The sequence below is a fragment of the Geospiza fortis genome, unplaced genomic scaffold (genome assembly GCF_000277835.1).
Source record: "Geospiza fortis unplaced genomic scaffold, GeoFor_1.0 scaffold134, whole genome shotgun sequence".
NCBI classification, from domain to species: domain Eukaryota; kingdom Metazoa; phylum Chordata; class Aves; order Passeriformes; family Thraupidae; genus Geospiza; species Geospiza fortis.
In genome coordinates, this window is record NW_005054396.1 from 134,655 (window position 1) to 156,346 (window position 21,692).

A 21,692-nucleotide genomic window follows, 5' to 3' on the forward strand; every position below is an offset into this window, starting at 1 on the left:
ATGGTGTATGTTTGAGGCATTTTGGGGACTGTGGGCAATAGGAGGAGGAGACTGTCAAGGGAAGTGAAGCTGCTTGTGAGAGAAAAGTGTAGAACACAAAAGCAGAAATTCCCCCAACACAGGAGAGAAAGATGGAGAAGTATTGCTGTGTGTTTATGTGCAGATTTTACTCTTTTTAAGTGAACTAAAATGATCACTCTGGCAAACAATGTACTTCTAAAATAACATACAAATTTCTCAGAGCCTTTAGTTGACCCAACACAGCCATTATTCTGTTATGCAAGAAGATAGGCCTGCTGTAGTTCCTGCTAACATACTAAATAGTTATATTTTAAATAATTTAAATAATTTATTAATGATTTCTAGGAGAATCACACTTTTTTTACAGTGAGCTGTTTCACTTGCTAGAACCATACAGTAACAAACATGAAACAACAAAAAATAGTTGTTAACCAATGCTTCATGCATTCTCTTATGAGTCCAGCAGTGCCTATTCTCGGTCTCAGTAGGATGTTTGAGCTGGAAGATAACATAGAGGTATTTTTATTTTACTGGCATTGTATGTTATCTTCTGTCTTTCTGTGGCATTCAGATATCATGGCTGATTTATTTGCATAATGCACTGCCTTTCTTAAGAGTAAAGGGTTCCCAAATTGCTGTTTTCTTGCAGAATGCACTCCATCTTCACTGTTAAGTGTTGTATTTTGTCACCTCTCTTTATTATTGCATTGGATTGTTTCTCTCTTGTGACTTCAAAATTGACTTTTCATGCCACCCTTTCACAAAACAGGATGTGGCAACCCTGGCAGTCACATGAATGTAAAACACCTGGAGGCATAACAGAGCCTTACACAGTTTAAACTTTGGTTATATAGGCAAAAGCAGGAAAGTTGAGCAATTAAAACATTTGCACTGGGATTCCTGCTTGACTTTCCACATGCTCATATGAGACACAAGTAAACACCAGATCAGACTTTTACATTTAAATGGATATTATTTATTCAGTATCCTACCAAAGTGGGCTTCTCTTTGGAATAACTCATTCAAGCCTACTGCTCAGATGTTTCTGTCTACTCCATTCTTGGATTGTTTGATCCCTGCTAGTTTAAGAATTGTTTATCCTTCTGCAAGAAACTGTCTCCGTTTCCGGGGTGACTCAAATGCTACTACAGGAAGCATGTAGGTTTTTAGGAAGAAAATGCTACAATCTTTGCAAGAAGTGATTATTAGCATGCTCTAACATTTAAAGACAATTTTTTAGAAGTTGATTGTGTGTCAAGTAGAAAACACAATCCATTGTGAATCAGTCATGAACCGAAGCAGCTTGAGAATATTCTTTTAACATACAAAACATTTTTCCCCGTCTACTTATGTAGCTAAAATCATGTAAGGCCAAACCTGTAAAGCTCCAAAGGAGAAAACATTGCAAAATTCTAAGAGACTTCACTTTTTGGAAGAGTAGCAGGATATACTTAAACTTGCATGTGAAGCAAAATAAGACTTGAAATATCAGGCACAGTCTATTTTTATTTGGGTTTGGGGATTTTGGTTGGAGTTTTTTTTGTATGATAATGTTACAGATTTGGGCTTTTGTAGGCAGTTGGAACTTGGAAAGTCGACTTCTGCCTTTGACCCACAAAAATGTGAAAGGAAGACTGAACTCGATTGCCAAGTGCATCTTGTTCTTCACAGCACATGAGAATATGTAGTGATAGGAAAATCTTCCTGCTCATGGCTGGCTCCTTGCCTTTGTCCTGGCACCCTGCTGCCTGCATTCTCATCTCCCTTTTCCTCTACATCAGCTAACACCAGAAGATTCCATTAGGAATTGCTGATGATCATCTTCACTGGGAGAACTTTCCTCTTCCTTATTCAAGTTTCTTATTCACTCTCCAATCCAGATAATCTGAAGGTGCAAATGACAAGGTGATCATTTATACAATAAGTAGATACTAAGTAAAAATGTAGTTTCACATAATTTCAAAATTCTTCTGCCTTGCTGTCTGTGTCTAGCTTTTGCATGCTTGAAAGTTCAATGTTGTGTGCTTTCCCTTCACTTCAGAACCACCCCTGAATTGGAGATGGGGTTGACTTATCTTGTTTGCTTTGACTTTTTAGAAAAATCACTTTGATAAAGACAACATGCACCTGATTTAGCAGATAAGATGGGGTGTTTGTAACAAGAGAAAGTAGCTCTGCCCCCAGGTAGCCCTGTTTTTTGGAGTCACTGAAGCATATTGGTGTTCCCTAAGAGACTTACTGGGAGGTCTCTGTGTTGTTTTCATGGCATTGGCTGCATCTAACAGGTGAGCCAGCCCTGAGAAGGCATTTGTAGCTACACAAGGAAATAAATCCAGATCTTTGTTGGATTTGGGATATTCACAGCAGCTGAAAAGCGATTTTTGTAGTCAGACTGAGAAGAGCACATCAGAATACAGGCATGGTGTGGCTGATGAATGATTCATCTTCAAAGCTGCAAGCAAGCACCCACATTCATGATTTGCTCTGAGGTCTGTTGATCTTGCTAAGATCAACATCTTACTGTCAACATCAACTATTCAAAATCTTCCAAGATGAGTTGTCTAAGATCCTGTTGGGTGTAGATGCCTGAACAGGCGCTGCAGTAAACCTTGCATTCCACATAAAGAGTCGTAATGTTAGTTATTCTAAAGGCATGATACAATAACAGATTATTGTTGTTCATATCTGTGTAATAATGGAAACTCCCTGATTGTACTTTCCATTTTACACATTGTCAAAACCTTGGACCTTAATCTTGCTCTTTGATTGACAACTGCAGCCAGGGAAGGAGCACTTGTATTGTTTGTGAGAGTCGCATCTGTTCAACTTAATTCAGCTGAGAGTATTTGCATATTCTTAAGTATTTCTTCTGAGAGGGCCTAAATCCTTCTCAAGTGTTTGATGCATTTTTGAAATTCATTCATAAGGTATCTACATGCACTAATAGTTCTGTATAATATTGCTGTGCATAATCTGTCAGATAAGGCTAGTTTTTTAAACAAGGTATTCTTTGGGGATGACATATTACATTCTGACTTATTCTACTGGGCAGAAATGTCAAGTACTTTGAAAAAGGATGCTTGAATGTTTTGATTGAATTAGTATTCTTTATTCAACACAAATGGTCAACTGCAGTAAAATGTCCTATTGTGAGAACATTTTTCAAAAGAATTAATAGCAGGGCTTTTTTGTTTTATTTTTTGTTACTGGTGCTTTTTTACATATAATCATTCCTTTCCTGATGATGCTGGTACTAGATAAAACAAGAGAGTAGATTCTTAGATGCATTTTAGATTAATTTATGTGGATTGTTAAGCCTTGAGCAACATTTTCATATTGAAATACAACTTCGGCTTTTCAAATAAAAATTTGGCTTTTATCTATTTTGCTCTTTATTTTTTTCTTGCAAAATTTTTATCAATATTTTGGGAAGTATTGTCAATTTTAGTTTCAGAAACCTTTTGCTCTTGATAGTGCACGTGCAACACTAATGAGAAGAACCACTGCTCTGAAAAATATTCAGGTATTCTGTTTGAGCATGGAACACAAACTAGATGACCTCAAACCACTATGCAAAGAAATACATACATGGTCCAAACCTATGTCTTCCACAGGCTGGAAGTTCCAGTCCAGAACTAGCCATGTTTGAACAGAGTGCGTTCAATTTGCTGTGAAAAGAAATGAGAATATATTCCCAGCAGTTTAACTGGATGGGGGCTGTGGATCTGGTTCAGGCCATTAAAGACACCCTAGATCTTGTAATGCAGCACCATTGTAATCACTATGGACAACCTTTTTTTTTTCAATTGCACTAAGAAGTGTTCAAAGTTCCACCACCATTAGTGACTGACGTAGTTTAAGAAATGGTTTTCTGTCACTCGACAGGGCCATAGTGATTTTTTGAAAAACAAACAAACAGACAAACCAATACAAAACTAAAGTAACCCCTACAGATTTAATAAGTGCATTTTTTGTTTCATGCACATGCAGGTTTTAGTGTCACAGCATTTTACATTAGCTTTGTTTTTCTTTTGCTTTCAGGAGTCTCCTTCTGGACGTAGAAAGGCGCTTGCCACCAGCAGCATCAACATGAAGCAATATGCCAGCCCCATGCCTACACAGACAGATGTCAGGTTAAAATTCAAGCCTTTGTCTAAGAAAGTGGTAGCTGCCACACTACAGTTCTCCTTATCTTGTATTTTCCTGAGGGAAGGAAAAGCCACGTAAGTTGTTTGTTTGTTGGGGGTTTTTTTCAACCAGATAGCCTGCTTTGTGTTGCTTTTCAAAGAATCCTTTGGATAAAGAGCTCTTTCTGTATAGAATGGTGGAATTTGAGAGCATTCTTCAGCATACCTATCATTCCTGCCATACTTAGTTTCTTAACTGAGTAAAAGTTGTTTCTTACTCTGATTTCAGCCTTGTGTTCTTCAGAGACAAATGGCTTGTGCTCTACTCTTACAGACATTTTAAGTAACAACAGCTTAAAAGTACCTGCGGGTTTGAAATGAGTGGGAGTGTGTGTTTATGTGCATGTGTGTGTTCATCCAACAATACCCTTGGCAGATTTCAAGGGAGCCCACTGATATTTCACAAAGAATGCAATAAGGACAAAACCAGTTGGAAGGTGAGGGAGGGTGGACTTAGAGTTAAGATTTTGGGTTGAGCACAAGAACATCCTGTGGGAAGAGTTCTCTTGGGCACTGATTACTGCTCCCTTGACTCACTCACTTGGTTCTAGATTGTAAGTTATTGACAGGACTTTCATAGTACCCGGAATAAGGGATCTGAAAGAAGCTGCTCTTTGTGAAAACATTGGTTTCCAGTATGTGTAAATAGACACTGCCTTTTTTTAATCTTGTTAATGATTTCAGATATTTATAGAAGGGATTTTAATCCTGTAACAGCATCAGGAGTTATGAATGAATGTAGGTATTGCATGCAGCAGGTGGGCAGTAGGTCTGGCCAAGCATTTTCACTTTAACCAAAGCAGATCAGGCAAGCATTTGCCAGCCTTTCTGGGCTGATTTAAAATTTTAGGAAGCAGTTGTTAAGTTAACTCTTGATGCAAAGCGGTATTTTATTACCCTTTGCAATTTTGTTAATTGAAAACTTTCCCTTCAGAATATATTTATGAGTTGTATTAGTTTTGTTTTTTCACTATATTCAAGATCAGATCTGATATCTTAGACCTCCTTGAAGAAAACATCAAAATGCTTAAAGAGTTTTTAAGAATGCAGGAATATCAGATGTGGTATTAACAAGCTGCATTTTAATGCCTGGTGTGATGTTTGTTATTTAGGGATGAAGACATGCAAAGCCTGGCTAGTTTGATGAGTATGAAACAAGCTGATATTGGTAACCTAGATGATTTTGAGGAAGACAATGAAGAAGATGAAGAAAACAGAGTGAATCAAGAGGAAAAGGCTGCAAAAATTACAGGTTAGTTTTGCCACAGGCATTGTAAAATATAGTTTCCTTTGCTAATTGTCCCTTTTTTTTTTATCCTTATGCTATGTTTTTATTTCACTTAAAAAAATCCTAACAACCAAAACAATATTTAGGATAGCTTGATTGAAGTGGAACCCATCCATAACTCAACGAAGTTTAATACTTGTGAATCCAAGAGCATTGATTTTTGTCTGTGTGTCCTGGTTTTGGGAGAGAATGCACTAAGTAGGTAGCATTTTAGGGAAGCAAAGAACCAGCACGAACAGAGGAGCAGAAAAAGCAGAGGGAAAGGGTCAGTGAGCGAGAAGGCAGGAGGAGAGGCTCAGGTGAAATAATGAAGGCTCTTTATAAGAGTAACTGCGAAATGAGTTGTGCCATGGACAAGTGATGAGGTTCTGCTCAATAACATGGCAATTCCAGGCTGCATATTGCTGCCTTTTGGGTGGGGGTGTCTCATGGAAAAGAAACTGGGAGGCTGTTAAAGGACTTTAATGAATTTGATAGTGAAGTTGTTTGAAGTGAGATAGTGTAACCACATTTGAATTGCTGATGAAAATGCTTAGTGTGTTCAGGATAGCTGAACTAATTGAGGCGAATCAGATCAGGATGAGATGATGTTGTTGGTAGAGATCAGTGTGTAGTATTGCTCCAGATGGGTTCTGTAGGAACTCTTTGTGTAATGAATCAGGAAAAGAAAATTAACTTCTGGTGCCAGACTTCATAACTTCCGATGCTCTTTTAAAATGTCTGAAATAAGGGGAGCCTTCTCCAAAGTGGGGGGAGAGCATCCCAAGCAGAGAAGCAAATTGTCAAATCTGTTCTTGAAAATTCAGAGGAACACTGATTCAGTGTTATGAAACATTACTTTCATCACTTCTTTTTGAGCTTTCATTGCAATCAAAAGGTTCAGCCTGAAGCATTTATTACTTCGTTACATTTAGTGTTGTGAAAAGATGCAAATATGTTTTCTGTATGCTTTACATATTCAATTAAACATTTCTTACCCTGGCCAAATCTCTAGTTATGCTGTATGTGTCTGGCACAGAGCATATTGGAAAGTCTGGAGTGAGGTATCTGAGAAACCAGGATAATGTATTCTTGGTCTGGGAGGAGAGATACACCAGTCTGGTCACGCTGAAATCATTCTGCAAGGTTGACTTCTTTCCCAGTGTAACCAGAATAAATCAGATCACAACATAAACCAAAACCTGACATGTTCACCAGGCCATTGGATAATCACAGAGAAGGTCAAACTAAGGAGGGGTAATGTTCAGTCTGTAGAAACTCCTGTGCACAAGGGTTTTATTAGGATCTGCCTGGGTACTGCACTGAGGACTACAGAAAACCCAGATGCAGAAGGGCAGCTGGTGAAAAGCATCTGATCTTGCTTCTCAACACTTGATTTTTCATCACTCACCAAGGCTACAAATGATTCCTCAACAAGCAAAAGTTTGATCTAGGTTAGACTAGGCTGTCTGCTATCCTTTGGGTATGGAGTGAACATCTTTGGAGATAGATGGGATGGGTGAGCTGGCTGATGTGCAACACAAGCTATTTTAGAGTCATTTCAGCTTTTCCATCCGCTATTGCAAAGGCCAAAATTATATGTTTAAAACTAACAATACCTCATTGAAAGGCAGAAGTAGTAAATACTTCTGGAATACACAGTTTCTGTGCCTTTCTCAGCCTGCTCTGGTACCATTTTCTTACCATACAAGATGGGAGTGTTGGATTGGTTTTTTTGTAAATGAATCATGACGTGAGGAAGGTCAGCCTTGGACTTTTTGTTATGTTGGTTACAACAGCTGAGTTGCTTTACGAGCCTGGCCGGCCGGCTTTTCCCACCTTTGAGAAGGAGAGGGATGGTGAAGGGGAATGAGGGCATGCAATTTCCCAAGCAAATGGGAGAACATAAAACCTAGGGCAGTAAGTAAACATTAATAAATAAGATGTAAAGTATCTATTTCAACATGTGTTCAAGATTGATTTCATTGGCAATTGCAGTGACTCCTGTAATAAATATAATGAATGGGCAAAGCTAGAAGAGCTGGGGAAGCAAGGGAGAAAGAGGTAGGAATCATTGTAGAAAAGCAAGAAAAAATTTAGAAAGAAGAAAATGTAACAAAACTGATGTAGCAAAGAACTCTTTCAAAAGCAGTGTTCACAGAATACCATAAAGTTAATTGAGGAAGTTACATAACCCTTTTGAAAGCTTGCTGCTACCAACATTTTCTCCTCTTGTGCTGTGCTGGGTGTTGGCAGCTGAGAAGCTGGAATGCCTCCCTGAGTCAGAGTGCCCCGTGGCAAATCCCTCACCTCAGTGCGCCTGTTTTCCCAGCTGTAAAACGGGGATGCTGCCTCTAACACCTCATGGAAATGATGGGAGCAGCACACAGTTAATGTGTGTAATTGGCCTTGCAATGAGTAGCAAGGAGGGAAGGATTGTTCTCCTACTTTGGACTCCAGGTTTTCTCGCTGCTGACTTGATGTCTGAAATGTTATTGTTCCCAATGCACAGCTGCAAGAGATGCTGCAAGTCTTTTATCAGACACTGTTCCTTTTTGCAGTATACAACAATTTTTATTGGTTTTGTTTGTGGGGGTTCGTTTTTGTTGTGCCAAAGTTGCAGTTTCATAGATGAATATACATACCCACTGGTGGGAGAGCAAGGGAGATCTGCTGTGTGGGGCTCTAGATGGCGCAGGTGAGTTAGGAAATGCTGCTTCTCTTCCTTGATGGGTTGCCTAACTTGGAGTAGGTATCTGTGCTTCTGTTTCTTCAGCTATGAAGTAGGTGGTGCAGTACTGACTGACCTCAAAAGCAGTGGAATTTGGGGTGGTCAGCATGGAATTGATGCCATACAACTGACCAGACTGAAAGATGTTTTCCATTCCAAGCACTGCTTTCACTTGGAGAAATCTCACTTCACCTCAGGCTTTCCCCCTCTTCCTTCCCAGTTGTTAAAATTTTTCATGTGTAAAAGCCGTATCTCCCCCAGTTGTTCTGTGTGAAGTTGAAAATTGTTTGTTGCCATGAATTAAATTTCAAATATTTAGTTTCTACACTGTCAATATACATGGATTTAAACCTCCCTGAATTATCCTGTTCTTAGTCTTCAGTGGAACACAAGACATCTCATACTTGAAGAAAATGTGCCTCATAACTCACAAACAGGGCAGTAATAAATATGTGCTTCTCTTAATGTTTTAATTCCTGCTTAGAGCCTCATGCTGGGATTAATAGCTGCCTTCTGCTCCATCTGCCCAGGAGCACAGTGTCTGTCCTGGGGCACCACATGGAGTCAGGAACGTGCCCATGTGCTACCTATTGCAGGAGTCTGAATCCCAGCACGTTTCAAGAGCAAGCTTCTGGGTAACAATATGCGTAATCCTTTTTTTGCAATTTGCAAAACCATACCTCTCCTGACAACTTCTGGTACATCATTTACTCTTTTTCTTTGTCAGGATTACCAAGCTGCTTGGGAAAAAAAAAAAAAAAGAAAAGAAAAGAAAAAAAGAGAGAGAGAAGAATTAAAAAAACCCCAAAAACCAAACCAGTGATTTATGTGACATACTTGTAGAACAAGCTAATGTGTGTTTGTAGATAATGAGATTTATAAAAGATAATATAGGATATAAATCTCCAACCTACCATTTCCATACTCCAAAATATGACATAAACCATTTAATATTGTAATGAGAAACACTGTAGTGCGTATGGGTGTTTAGGTTGGCAGATAAGACCAGGTGATTCAGACCACATCAAAGAACTCCCTCTTTTTAAAGCTCTAAACTTAATTTGTTATTTTCTGACAATAAAACCTGAATTATAATTGTTTTGGTTTTTTTTTTTCACATGCTGACATAATAAATTGTAAATCATGTCAGCGTCTGAGCCTGGTTTAAACTACTAATTCGTTAGTACTGCTCTTTTATGGGGTCAGCTCTGTTTTATTTGAGTACACAAAGGTATATTCCATTGTTTATCTTGAATCCTTAAAATTCCCAGAGGATACAGTGTTGATTTCTCAGATGTATGTATGGTTTTATACTGAGAAAGCGAAGTTTTGGGACAGCTTTGGTGTTATTTTTAGGATAATAGTCTTGTCTGTTGGAGCTAAAAATAAGGAAGTGAGGATGATGAAGTTAACTCTATGTAGACAGATATAAATGTAAAACCATGTAAGCAGATTTATGCTTTAAGGTCAAGATCAGTATGGAGATACATTACAGAGGAATTCTGCTTGGGGTTTGTCACTGTCAGCATTTAGGATGCCCAATAGATGCTGGCAGAGTAGGTAATTTTCCTTGGTAATTTGCAGATTAGCATGTCTTTGCAAAGCAGTTTAAATTTGCCAAAGAAGTTTTTATCCATGTGACAGAAATATTACTGGGTTCTGGTCTGCTTTGGACTTCAGTTTCTTTGTGCTGTCTGTCAAGGCATGAAATCAGAAAGGGTGTCAGTGTGTCAGCTATGAAAAAGCATGAAACCCCCCCCTGACTAGGAAGTTCTGGGCAGCCATCAGCACCAACATTAGTTGGGACAGTCAGAATACTACTCAATTTTTGCCTCGGTTTGATATCTTGCTCCCTAAAACTAGTTCATTGAATAAAGACAAATTTTGCTTTCCCAAACAAAAGCCAGATGAGAAAAAGTCAAGTTCAAAACAGCAGTAAATGAAAAGTGTTACTGAGAGGTACCTTCTTGTGTACACAAGAAATTAAACTTTAAAGGAAATACAAGAATGACTGGCATGAAGCTTTAACTTTGCTGGTGATACCAGAAGGCATCATCCATTTATTTCATGGAGAAAAGACAGGAGATGAAAAAGGCTGTCAGTGGGGCAGTGATATTCAACAAGCAGGATCATCTCTCCTGCACAGGTTTCTCTTGCCTGTTTGTCATCTGGAAGGACGAGGAAGGCTGTCCCCTCTCCACAGAAACTTATGCTCAGGTCTCTCAGAGATGCCCCAGGCTCAATCCCCGTTACTACAGATGCTCCATTTGTCAGATGCTGTGGATGGGACTGTGTTAGGGGGGAGCAGAGAGGAATTTTTCCCCTTGGGCTAGAAGCCACTCAGTTGTTTTTTGTTTCTTTCCTTCCAGAATTATGGAGTCATCACTATCTTGATTAAAATTAAACATATAATGCATTTAAAAAATTACTAGATCATGGCAATTTAGAGCTCTCCACTATGGATAGAAGGTGAAATAGGATTTTAACAAACATCAAGTTGTTACTTCCATAGCATGACAATGAAAATTCAGGATATATATACATTCAGTTTGCATTCTCCTGGCACAATACTGATCATGTATTTTAGAACTATTTAAGTAAATTCAGCTTGTCACAGATCAGAATGTAATGGTGACTAATTGCAAATGTTAAATAATCAGAGTGTGTGTATAAACAAAAAAAGATTAAAATGCATATTGTATAGGTTAGTTTTCTGTATCCCTAAGGGTTTGGGAGGGAGATAAATTGTTCTGGAGCTGATTTGTGTTGATCAACAATGTTTTCATATTCAGGTTTTCTTCATGAGCAGGAAAAATCTTTAAATTATATCAAGTACACATATCTAAATTTTCAACTGATTGTGCATAATACTCATCCTCATAAAACTAATTATTGTTGCTGTCACCATAACCTGGCTAGGTTTTGTTTATGTCTTGTTAACTGGGTTTCATGTTAAATTATCCCTGAAGCACCTACACAGGTACTTTGCTGTAGTTATATAATTGTAAGGACTCGTTCTAAATATATTCTTTTACCCTCTCTGCCTTGCTCTCTCTCTTTCTGGTAACAGTCTTCGTTCCACTTCTGTTTCATTAAATGCCCTTGCCTTACGTTTGTCTTGACTGGCTTCTATTTACAGAAATTGTAAACCAGTTGAATGCTCTGAGCAGCTTAGATGAAGATCAAGATGACTGCATAAAGCGAGCAAATATGCCTTCAGCTAAATCAGCCAGTTCCTCTGAAGGTCTATGAGCTTTCATCCTTTCTTTCTGTTTCTGATTGTATTTACTGTGACCCATTACCTTTTGACTCCTGCCTGTATTCAGCTGTCAGTTTTATCTCTGTGCTTCCACCCAGCATGACTCTCAGTAATTTGTAGTGCATCCAACAGGTAACAACATGATAGAGAAAGAGCCTGTCTCCGCTACAGCTCCGTTGTCATCTGATAATGAACAAGAAAGAAAAAAAATTCCAAAAAAAAAGAAAGAGGAACCACCAGACCCTAAGCTTAAAACAGTAGTTGTATAGTCAGTAATACTTGACCTTTCTAAAGTGACAAAATGTCCTCTCTCTGCTTTTATGTTCACATTACATCCAAAAATTAAAATTTCCTGCCGATAGTTAGCGTGTATGTGAACAATCAAAATCACTGTATTTAGCTCGTTAGATGTTCCACAACATTTATTTAACGAAGGAAAGAGAAGGCTTTTTTAGAAGTCACTTCTGTTACATCATGTTCTGATCAGCAAATAGAAGTTTCATTCATTTCACTTTTTTTTTTCCCTTTGTTGATGTACTTACTGGACTGTGTTAACTTAGTTGTGCATTTCGTGCCATACCCTGGTGCAGTGTTTCGAGGGACTGTTGACGTGGAGCTTTTTGAGCTCCAGATATGTTGGATGAACAGTTTGTATCTATTTTAAAACAATATTCCAATTTGTTCGTAGAGCTTATCAATAAGCTTAATTTTCTGGATGAAGGGGAGCAAGACCCGGCCAACTCCAGCACGAACCCTTTTGGTGATCCTGACACAGCAGAATTGAATCCATTTGGAGACCCTGATGTAGAAGGTAATGAATTTGTTTTACATAATTCATTGCTACTTGCAAATGCCTTGTGAAACATGATTTTTATTTCTGTAGGGCTATAAATAAAAATTTTAATTGATTAAATACAATTATTTAATATAGCACTGAGGTAGCAATAGCAATGATCCAGTTGCTACTAGAAAATAGTTTTATTTTTGGAGTCACATCCTTTGTATTGAGGCACATTCATATTTACCACTGGGGGCTACCAGCTGAAGCAGAGACTTTGAGACCTATCAGGTGTGTTACTAGTACTCACCTGATGTGGTATGAATGAGCAACACATTCTGTCAGACAGCCCTGCTCCACGTGGGTGATGGTTTATATCATAATTTCCTTCACTGCAATCTTCACTGCATCTCAGCTGTTCTTGGTTAGCACTAATCTTCATTATTACAATTTAATTTTCTCTCTTTTATTCTTCCTTTTTTTTTTTTTTTTTGCTTTTATAGCTTCCTCAGTTAAGCCTTCTGGCATTGTGCCTTGCACCACATGCTAGGTGTTAATCCCCTTTCCAGACTGGCATGCCCATTCTTGTTCCATCTGGGTGAGATGTACAACCCCTGTAAATTTTTAATCTGACAAGATTTCGGCCATAAGGCCAGAAGGGAGCATCAGGACAGCAAACATCTCTTCTGTCCTCAACTCCATGCCCAGATATGCAGGCTCCCATCTGCTGGATGGATCACTTCTAGCTTGCAGCTGCTCAAAAGGCCAATTCATAGTTAATTCCAAAGTCTGAAGCTGTACTCAACCTTTCCTGTTCAAAGCTCCAAGACTTCTCTTCCTACAGAAAATACCAAGTCACTCTGTAATGGCAATGGAGAAGAACCACACTGAGCAGGAGCAGCCCAGGGTGCAGCCAGGGGATTTCTAAGGTCAGGTCAAAGAGAATGGATTTCCAAGCTGCAGTTTCCCGCTGTGGTCACTCATTTTCTTTGGACAAGCTGAATGTTTACTCACAGCACAGTTTTTCTGCCTTCAGAGTCCGCAGGGAATGATGTGGGTGGAGATCAAGTCCTGTCATACTTTGGCTGTGGTGTGACTCACAGCTTGTATTTCTGAAACATGGACATTGCACTGTCTTCTGTATTTGTCAACTGAAGCCATAAAGCCACTATCCTGGGCACCTTCTCCCTCCTATAAAGTTGTCATGTTTTTCTAGAGCTGCAGAAGTGAGTTATTTCAGCTTTGTTGATGCCAATATATATGGATTAGGTTCTGGTGTCTTAATCTTTGGCTTTATTTCCTATCTGTTCCTTGACAGTGATCCCTTAGGATCATGGAAGGAAGCAGAGTAAGTGGGAATATAAACCCCTCTGGTAGTCCATAAATAACTTGCTCTAAGAGGCATAGTCTATATTCCTTTCCTCCTTCTCCGCTTTAGAAAGAAGAACTCCCTTCTCCATGGAGAAAGTTGTGCAAGTCCTGTCCTACCTAAACTGCTTTTTTCCAAACCCAGCTTTTCTTTCCTTTCCAGAGAGAACCCATTCTGGAAGAAAGCAGTGGGTGTTCTGGCCCCAGAATACAGTGACTTTTTCTCATCTTGGGGACAGGGAGAAACAGCTGGTGGTGTTTCTTAGTACTGGAGTAGCTTGATAACTCATGGCAAGCTCACTATGAGAAGCCTGCATCCAAGACATCACCTTGCTTATGTTCCTAAAACACTCTCAGCCTATCAGGGGCATGGTTTTTTCAGTTGATTGTGGTTCTTTTGGGTGACGTCTGCCTTTACAGTCATCTTCAGTCAGAGGTGTGGACACCTTTCCATATCTCTGGGTCTGTTCCGTGTACTTAGGACAGTCTCTGTGATCAGACTCTTGGGTCCCATCTCCAGCTGTGGGCAGCAATGCTGAGTTGTTGGGTGTGTGAATACCAAGTGTTACTCCCACACACACTGTCGTGCAGCAGTCAACATACCATAACAGGACAGTGTCTGGGATAAACAGGGTGTCACTAGGTTCTTCCTACAGTGTCATAAGGTGTTTTTTATCTGGGAGGAGTGGACCTTCTGTAAGGTTCATGTGACAATGTCTTCCTGGAGCACTAAACCAGGCTGAAAGATCTGGAAGATCAGCTGAAAGAGTGATTCCCAGGCTATAAGACAAAGAGTTGGACATCTGGTGTGGCATTTTTAAAGCTTTTATGTTATGATGATTGGCTTCTGAGGGATTCTTCTTTTTACCTCAGACACCTCTGAGAATCACTGGTTCTTCCACTGTCTTGTCCCTATAATGGGAGCTGGTTGTGTTCCCATTACCTTGCTTGGCCTTCTTGACATGTGCCTTTCCTCCAGTCCTCTTCCTCCACAGAAAGTTGACGGGGAGAAAAAATGGTGCTGAGACAAATTAGAGAAGATGGTTTTGATCTTCAGCAACAGCAGAATCTGCTCTGTATTTTTATGGCTAATTGGATCGGTGTCTCTACATGGGGAGCATCTAGACATTACCATTTTGGGGAGATTTCCCTTTGTTTTGAAATGCATTTTAAGGGTATGCAATATCGTAGCTGTTCTCATCCTGTTGCTCAGCTACTGAAGGCTGCCCTGTTTGTGTCCCATTATTCACTCATGATTCTTCTATTCTGAGACCTCAGTGGAACTTTTAATACTGCCATCTCTTTCTAGGAAGCTCTTTGAGACTGCCTGCTTGTTGGTTTTTGCATCCTGAAGTGAATGTAACCTTTTTGGTGGCCACCCCAGAAGCTCGAGAGCATGACAGAGGTTCAGGAGTTTAAGGCAGGCTTTCTTCTACAGGCTTAAAGAGTCACATTACCTGTTTCACTTGTCTTGTGATCTGCTTAAATCAAGAGATTAACTTTTTATGTGTGCAGGGATGAAGTATTTTTCTGTTCACTTACATGTTAGTCTGTTTATCTTTTTATCTGGACAAGGCCTAATCTGGAACTTAGACTTTGCGAAAGTTCCGATTCTTCTATAGAATTTGTTACTTAATTTCCCCAAGACGTGCAGAGCAGCCAGCTGGAGCCTCCTTTCCTGAGTAGTTTGCCATCAGATGTGAGGAGGCATGATTTGCTATTTGGCAGGGATATTCCAAGGATATTCCTATCAAGCCTGTAACGTGTGTGCTCAGAGTTACCCAGAGTATGAATATGTATGTGTTGACAGTCACTCATAGAGAAAGGAGGATTACTTGCCAGTAGATACTTGTTTCCTAGACAGATATTTCTTGTGCCTGTTCACAAACCAGCTACTTTCCCTCTATCTTCCTAATCCCATAATCACTTAACCCTGGGAATGTGGGGTGGAGAGAAACTAAAGGCGTGAGTGCACGCTGTAGGTGTGGTGCATGGCAGAGGGTCATCAGCAAGCTGGCTCTGGATGCTGCTGGGATTTAAAAAGTCCTCAGTGTCAATGATTTTACACACACAGCAGAGTGAATGTGCATATCGACAAGTCACCACCAAATCTTCAGATGTGTTTCTTGGTTGACATGTCAAATTGAGGCTTATTCCCTCTGTATCTACTAGGTCAGCTAGACATTAGAAATCTGGGAAAAATCAAAAATAATCTTTTTGAACACTATATCTCTGCAGCTTATACTAGATTACCTTTGCATGATCGTATGAGGACAGCCTTTTGGATTTTTAGTCACAGTGCAACAGAATTATAAAATAAGTTAATTTCTGTGCAAAATATTTACTTAGGGAAGTCAACATGTACAACAAATGAAAGTAGAAAACCACATTCTTTCATCACTCCAGATATTTTTTTTTAATTTGGTTGGGAATGCTAATTTTTAGGTTGTGTATGACCTATACAACACACATGAAACATGAGGGTAACTCTGCTGGTACCCCTGTCATTTAGACCACCATTTACTTCAGCAGTGTATTTCATCACCTTGTGTGTGGACTTCTGAACTCCCTGCAGCATGTTTTACTCTGAAAATGAACAGTGTTACAATGCAGCAGCAAACCCCAAATCATTCCAGGGTACTCCTACACACGGAGCAGCACAGGAACCAACTGAGAGGAAAATGGTGCCTCTGTCCCTTCTATTTCTTCATGAAAAGCAGTGTGTGGTATGAATAAAAGGATCAGAAAATCACCAGTGGTGTATGGGGGTGCCAGTCTTTACTCTTTCTAGAAGCACTGGGCAGTTCCAGCTTTGCTTGGTGCTGTTTGTTGGGTGCTCCCATCCCATGGTGCCTGTGTGCCTGCAGCCCATGGCGTAACCCAGCACCTTTCACATGTGGCTGCTGCTTTCATCCTCTGCCAAGGGGAAAGTGCTACGTGCCATGTTTTGGTGGAGGTTTTGTTTGGTTTTAAGTGATGTGTCACAATATGTTTGTGTTACAAAAGGCAAGTGGGTTGAAGGGCAGGGTGATTTCTGGAGATGCTCTGGCTGATTGTGCAGATAGGTAGTGCCAGAGAGATTATTATCACAAACAATCTTACTCAGTGGAGTTAGGGCAAGTAATGTTTCCAGAATCTGGCACAAGAGCAGCTGGTGCTTCTGCTGGAGTAATACTTCTACCTCTCTTGTTGTCACTCCTACCCCTGTGGCTTTATTACTTAATCATGCAAAATTATTTTGTGTTTGACCTTTAACGTGCCGAACTGCAAGCATCTTTTTCTTTTTTTAATTTCTATCAATGTAGAGACTGGAGTCATTGTGGAGCTGTGATGAATGATGTGGGGAAAGCAAGGGAATCTGTGCTGCCTTCTGAATGTCAAAGCAGCTTCAAGAGGGAAATAGATCCCTTCTAAGCTGTTGTATGTTTAGCCTGCCAAAGTGCACTTCTCAGCATCATTAGCTCTTTGAGAAAATGAGTCTGTTACAGAAAAGTGACAGGTGACAGTGGGTGTGACTTCAAGAGCAGTGCTGTTGAGTCATCATCATAACAACTTAATTTGTTATGGAAAGGCTTGTGATGACCAACATTTCACACAAAACTTGTTCTAAAGGGTTTCAGAGACCCCATGAGAGAGAACCTGTTTGAGTTCTAGTGGGGACCCTTGTGGGAACCCTCTGTCCCTGTGGGGACATTGAAGGAAGCAGCAGGGGGAGGAAAATGGTATCCTGGATGGCAAGAGTAGAGAGAATGAGTAGCCAAGTTAAGTGGGTTTTAGCTAAGCCTCTACAAAATTCTGCCTATAAAAGTGTCTTGAGAATGATATTTTTAGAAGCTTTTTTAATTTCAGCATATGTGTAGGATTTTGTGAAATATTTTATTTAATAACAAGCCAGAGGTGTCTGAGCACTTATACGTAACACTGTGTGTGTAAGGCCAAACATGTAGTTCCTGTTGAGCCTATGAAAAAGAGAAAGAATTTTGTCATAGTTAGGGTTACAGCACCCGATCCAGTGTTGAAATAGAAAGAATTGCAAAAACCATTTGCATTGCCCCTTAAAATTTATCAGATTTAAACAAGCATTTAACTCATTGTTTCCAGGAGACACTTAAAAGCAAATTAAAAATAAAAGCTTACAACATAGTTTTAAGAGATGGTTTCCCTGAATGTTTTTAACTTCAGGATATATTACTGACTTTCCTTCTTGTGTGTTATCAGAAGGTTTCCCTCAGATATGATAATGTGTATTTATCAACAGATTCATGTGCAGGTGCAATGATCCATCATATGGAGTTGCAGAAGCTGCTATTTGTAGTTGTCCACTCTCTTGATAAAATATTCTAATATTTGAGCAAAGTTTAAAGTAGTAAAAAGTTTGGTTAAAGCTTTGTCAGTAAGCCACACTATTTGAACAAGGTATCAGTCCTTTTTTTCTGCATTTCATTAGTTATTTTTGCTTTTTATATGGAACTGTCTTCTGAGGACACATCACCAGAGCACTTCTGCTTGCTCTAGTTCATCAAATCACCAAATGTGTGGGTAATATTTGAGTAGTATTCTGACTACCATGAGCTTCAAGGCATGATGTGTACACTGTATGCTGTGTATACAGTGGGGGTGGGATTTGACTCCCCCGACTTTAAAAACAGTTTGGACATGTAAGCTTTGAGTGTCAGGGAGTCAGCTCAGCTGCAAATACCCACACTGAGGACATCTCAGGGCAAGCAGAAAGAAGCTTTTGCTGGCCTTGACCACCTGCACTGGACACTAGAATGACCTAAGTCTATATGGAACCACTTTTCCAGTTTAGCTTAAAATAAATGAACAGATACATTTTAGATATTGGGCTCTGCTCTGATATATTTCATCTGTAGTACTCTGAGGGATTCTTGCTTGATTTGATCATATTTGTGCTTTTAAGAATTTCTGCCTTGAATGCTTTCTTTTCCCTTGTCAGTTAAGCTATAGACCTTCAATGTTATTTCACTGCGGCTTTCTCTGAAACAGCTTTCTTAAAAGGATGTGGGCTTATGATCACATCACCCCATAACCTAGGGCTAATACACATACTCCTGTGCAGTAACTACACTTTCTCCCAGCATAAGTTCCCAGTAGTTTATTCCCTTCTCTTAAAGGATAAACATTTACTCTGGGGTAGGAGTGAACACATGCACTGCAGCTGACATACTGCAAACACACCCTGACTTTTTCCTGCAGTTGTTTGTCTTTATGGTCATGTTCCAGCATGGGTCTCCTCCACAGGCTGCAGGTGGATCTCTGTAGTCCTGAGAAGAGCTAAAGCCTTTCCTGCTCTGAGCCTTTGCCCTCATCTAGTGGCTAGTCCAGTGCACAGAGAGGTGAAATCACTACCTGCAGCCAGGGATCATATTCCTATCCAGCTAGGAATGGCTCTGGTTCACACTGTAAGTTAGAGCTGGTCACACTGCATGGGGTAGGGCTTTCCATTACTGTGGGCTATGCTAATGGCTGGGTTCAAGGTGAGCTGGATGTTTGCTGGCAGGGTGGGGAACTCTCACATTTTCTAGCAATTTGCCAGGATTAGCAGCTTTGGTACATCATCCATCCAAGCTCACCTAAGCACAGTGCTTCCCTTTGTTCATTGTGTGACTACAGAGTTCAGCTTCCCAAATATTTCTTCAGTAAAAAATCCACTTGGAAGTCCATCTTTTTATTTTTTAGACTCTTGTCACAAATAACTTTTAGGGTTGCTCTGTTAACCTTAAAAGTATGTTTAGTCCAGTTTATTAACCATACCTCTGAAAAACACACACTTGTCATTAAGAATAACATGGATATGGTTATTGAAAGTTAGGTTTTAATGATGCTGCATTGAAGTTCCTGTTTGTGTGAATTTTGAAAGTACATCACATCTGGTATTGAACAGAGCTGCTGATTATTTGATGCTGCAAGAACAGTAAAATTAACATTACCTGTTTGTCTTTGTAACAAATCTTGTATTGCTGTATGGAGACTGGCATTATTCAGTGTGCAGAAGCCATTCAGTGTAGAATAACAGACACTGCAGAAAGGACATTACACAGAGAACAGCATGCAGCTCCAGCTTGTACAACTTTTTGTTGTACAGCCCAAATAAAAGATGAGTGATTTGATTATCTGTCTCTTTAGGGTTAATTTAAATCTATTTTTACAGTGAGATTATGTATTGTTACCAAGGGCACATGTTTTGATATGTAATTACTGGTCATAATTAATAGCTGATGTTTAGCTCAGTAATTTTAAGAAATTAAAAGGCCACCTACTTACTATCACCATTTTTAAATCCGGTATTATTATAAAGTACACAATGTCTTTTTTATTTATTAAAGGCTCAAATTAATAATTAGGAACATTTTGTTAGGGCACAAATTGGCTAATAGTTTGTGAAAATATTTTTATATCTGTTGTGATGCCATTTATATGACAAATAAGAAAACTAATAAATGATGTTGAAAGAGCTGTAGTAAGTGAGAAAATGAAGCCTATTCAATCAATACAGTCTAAATTAAAAGACCTCTTGAAAGACCTAGTTTGGAATAAACAAGCATGAAAATTCACCTAAGGCTATAACTTTCTGTATTGAGAGTTAAGAAGCAGACCTTTTCATATGCCTTTAAAATATAACGATCTGATAAAATGGTTTCAAATTTTTAATTCATTAAATCGGTTTAATTTTCTTTTTTGTTGTTGTTATTTGGTAGAACTTCACCCTGAAAGAGCTTCTTCTTCAAAGCCAGAAGAAAGTTTCTATGTTGACAGTTACAATCCCTTCAAGGATGAAGATGCCCCAGAGTACTTAAACCCATTTGATGAGCCAGATCACCCGCCTGAAGCACCTGGAATTGTAAGAGATTCTCCTCCGCAACCTGCAAAAAGGAAAAACATCAGGCCAGTGGATATGAGCAAATACCTCTATGCAGATACCTCTAAAGCTGAGGAGGAAGAGCTGGATGAGTAAGTATGATTCTCCATCTTTCAGCAGCTTTGCAGGCATTAGTAGTGGGATTCCTGGCTTAATCTTGAAGTGTATTGGGTTGAACCATGGTGATCCTTAATCACCTCCTTAGGACAGACTCATCCTTGGGCAGCTCAGCAGCAGGAAATACCATACCCCCAGGTCATGCTCTTCAGCTGAACATGATCAGTGAGGAACTTTCCTTTGCCTTATTGATAGCAAAAAACTTGATAGGGAACAAGTCTGTGAACCTTTCTGACACTTCTCCCCTGGCAATTCCAAATGAGCCAGAAATCAAAGGAGCAAGACCTTGGGGCTTCCTCTCCTTTTTGCCATTATTTTTACTACAAAAAAAAATAATTTTTGCCAATGATAACAGGGAGTTTGTTTTATCTTGATGCAGTCTGTAAAAAGGAAGAACATTTTGCAATCTGCATTGCACATTTTTGAGAATCTCATAAACGGAATATATATTGTAATGATAACACCATATGCACTTACTTAAGTTGTTTCTTTCAGCATGACCACACATAAAACTTTTATAAACTCACACTGACTGCCTTGTATTACAGTATAGAAACCATCAGGAAGGGAGAGCTTTTTGCAATTCCTTGGGAGGTTGGAAGGTGCATCCTTAATCCTTGTTTGTGGTCATTAGTCACCAACCACAACACTCATGAGACAGTTTATGGTGATTACATCTGAGCAATTTTACAGACAACAATTCTAATTAACATTTAATTTTACATTATTTAATGAGATTTATCATGGCATGACATTTGCATTGCTTCAATATTAACAGAGGTATGGTATCATCATCTTCCTGTTTCTCTCTAGATAGCTGTGGTCTAGGAAATGGAAGGATTCCCAGGCACTCTAATAGAAACATATGAAGGGCTCTGCAGTTTTTTCCTTTTAAAGCTCTGTAGCCATGGATTTAATGTTGATGTTTGGTCTGTGAAAAATAAAAGGAAAAAAAAAATAAAGGGCATTGGGAATGATGCCTCTGCCAGCTCCATTTGTCAGGACAGTGCCTGAACAAACAGCACTGGTTGCTGTGTCTTCAGAGCACAGTGTGATCCCACTGACAGCAAAACCAGGCATTCCT

At 39.3% G+C, this 21,692-nt stretch overlaps 1 protein-coding gene across 1 annotated transcript in view; it reads left to right on the forward strand.

Annotated features, from left to right (window-relative positions):
• The window catches only part of EHBP1 (EH domain binding protein 1), a 204,935-nt gene that overhangs the window by 72,362 nt on the left and 110,881 nt on the right, over positions 1 to 21,692 (forward strand). Inside the window, exons 5-9 of the mRNA XM_031060945.1 lie at positions 4,063 to 4,244; positions 5,321 to 5,460; positions 11,346 to 11,450; positions 12,154 to 12,276; positions 20,331 to 20,583. Coding sequence (XP_030916805.1) covers positions 4,063 to 4,244; positions 5,321 to 5,460; positions 11,346 to 11,450; positions 12,154 to 12,276; positions 20,331 to 20,583 — 803 coding nt within the window. The remainder of the gene's footprint in view (positions 1 to 4,062; positions 4,245 to 5,320; positions 5,461 to 11,345; positions 11,451 to 12,153; positions 12,277 to 20,330; positions 20,584 to 21,692) is intronic.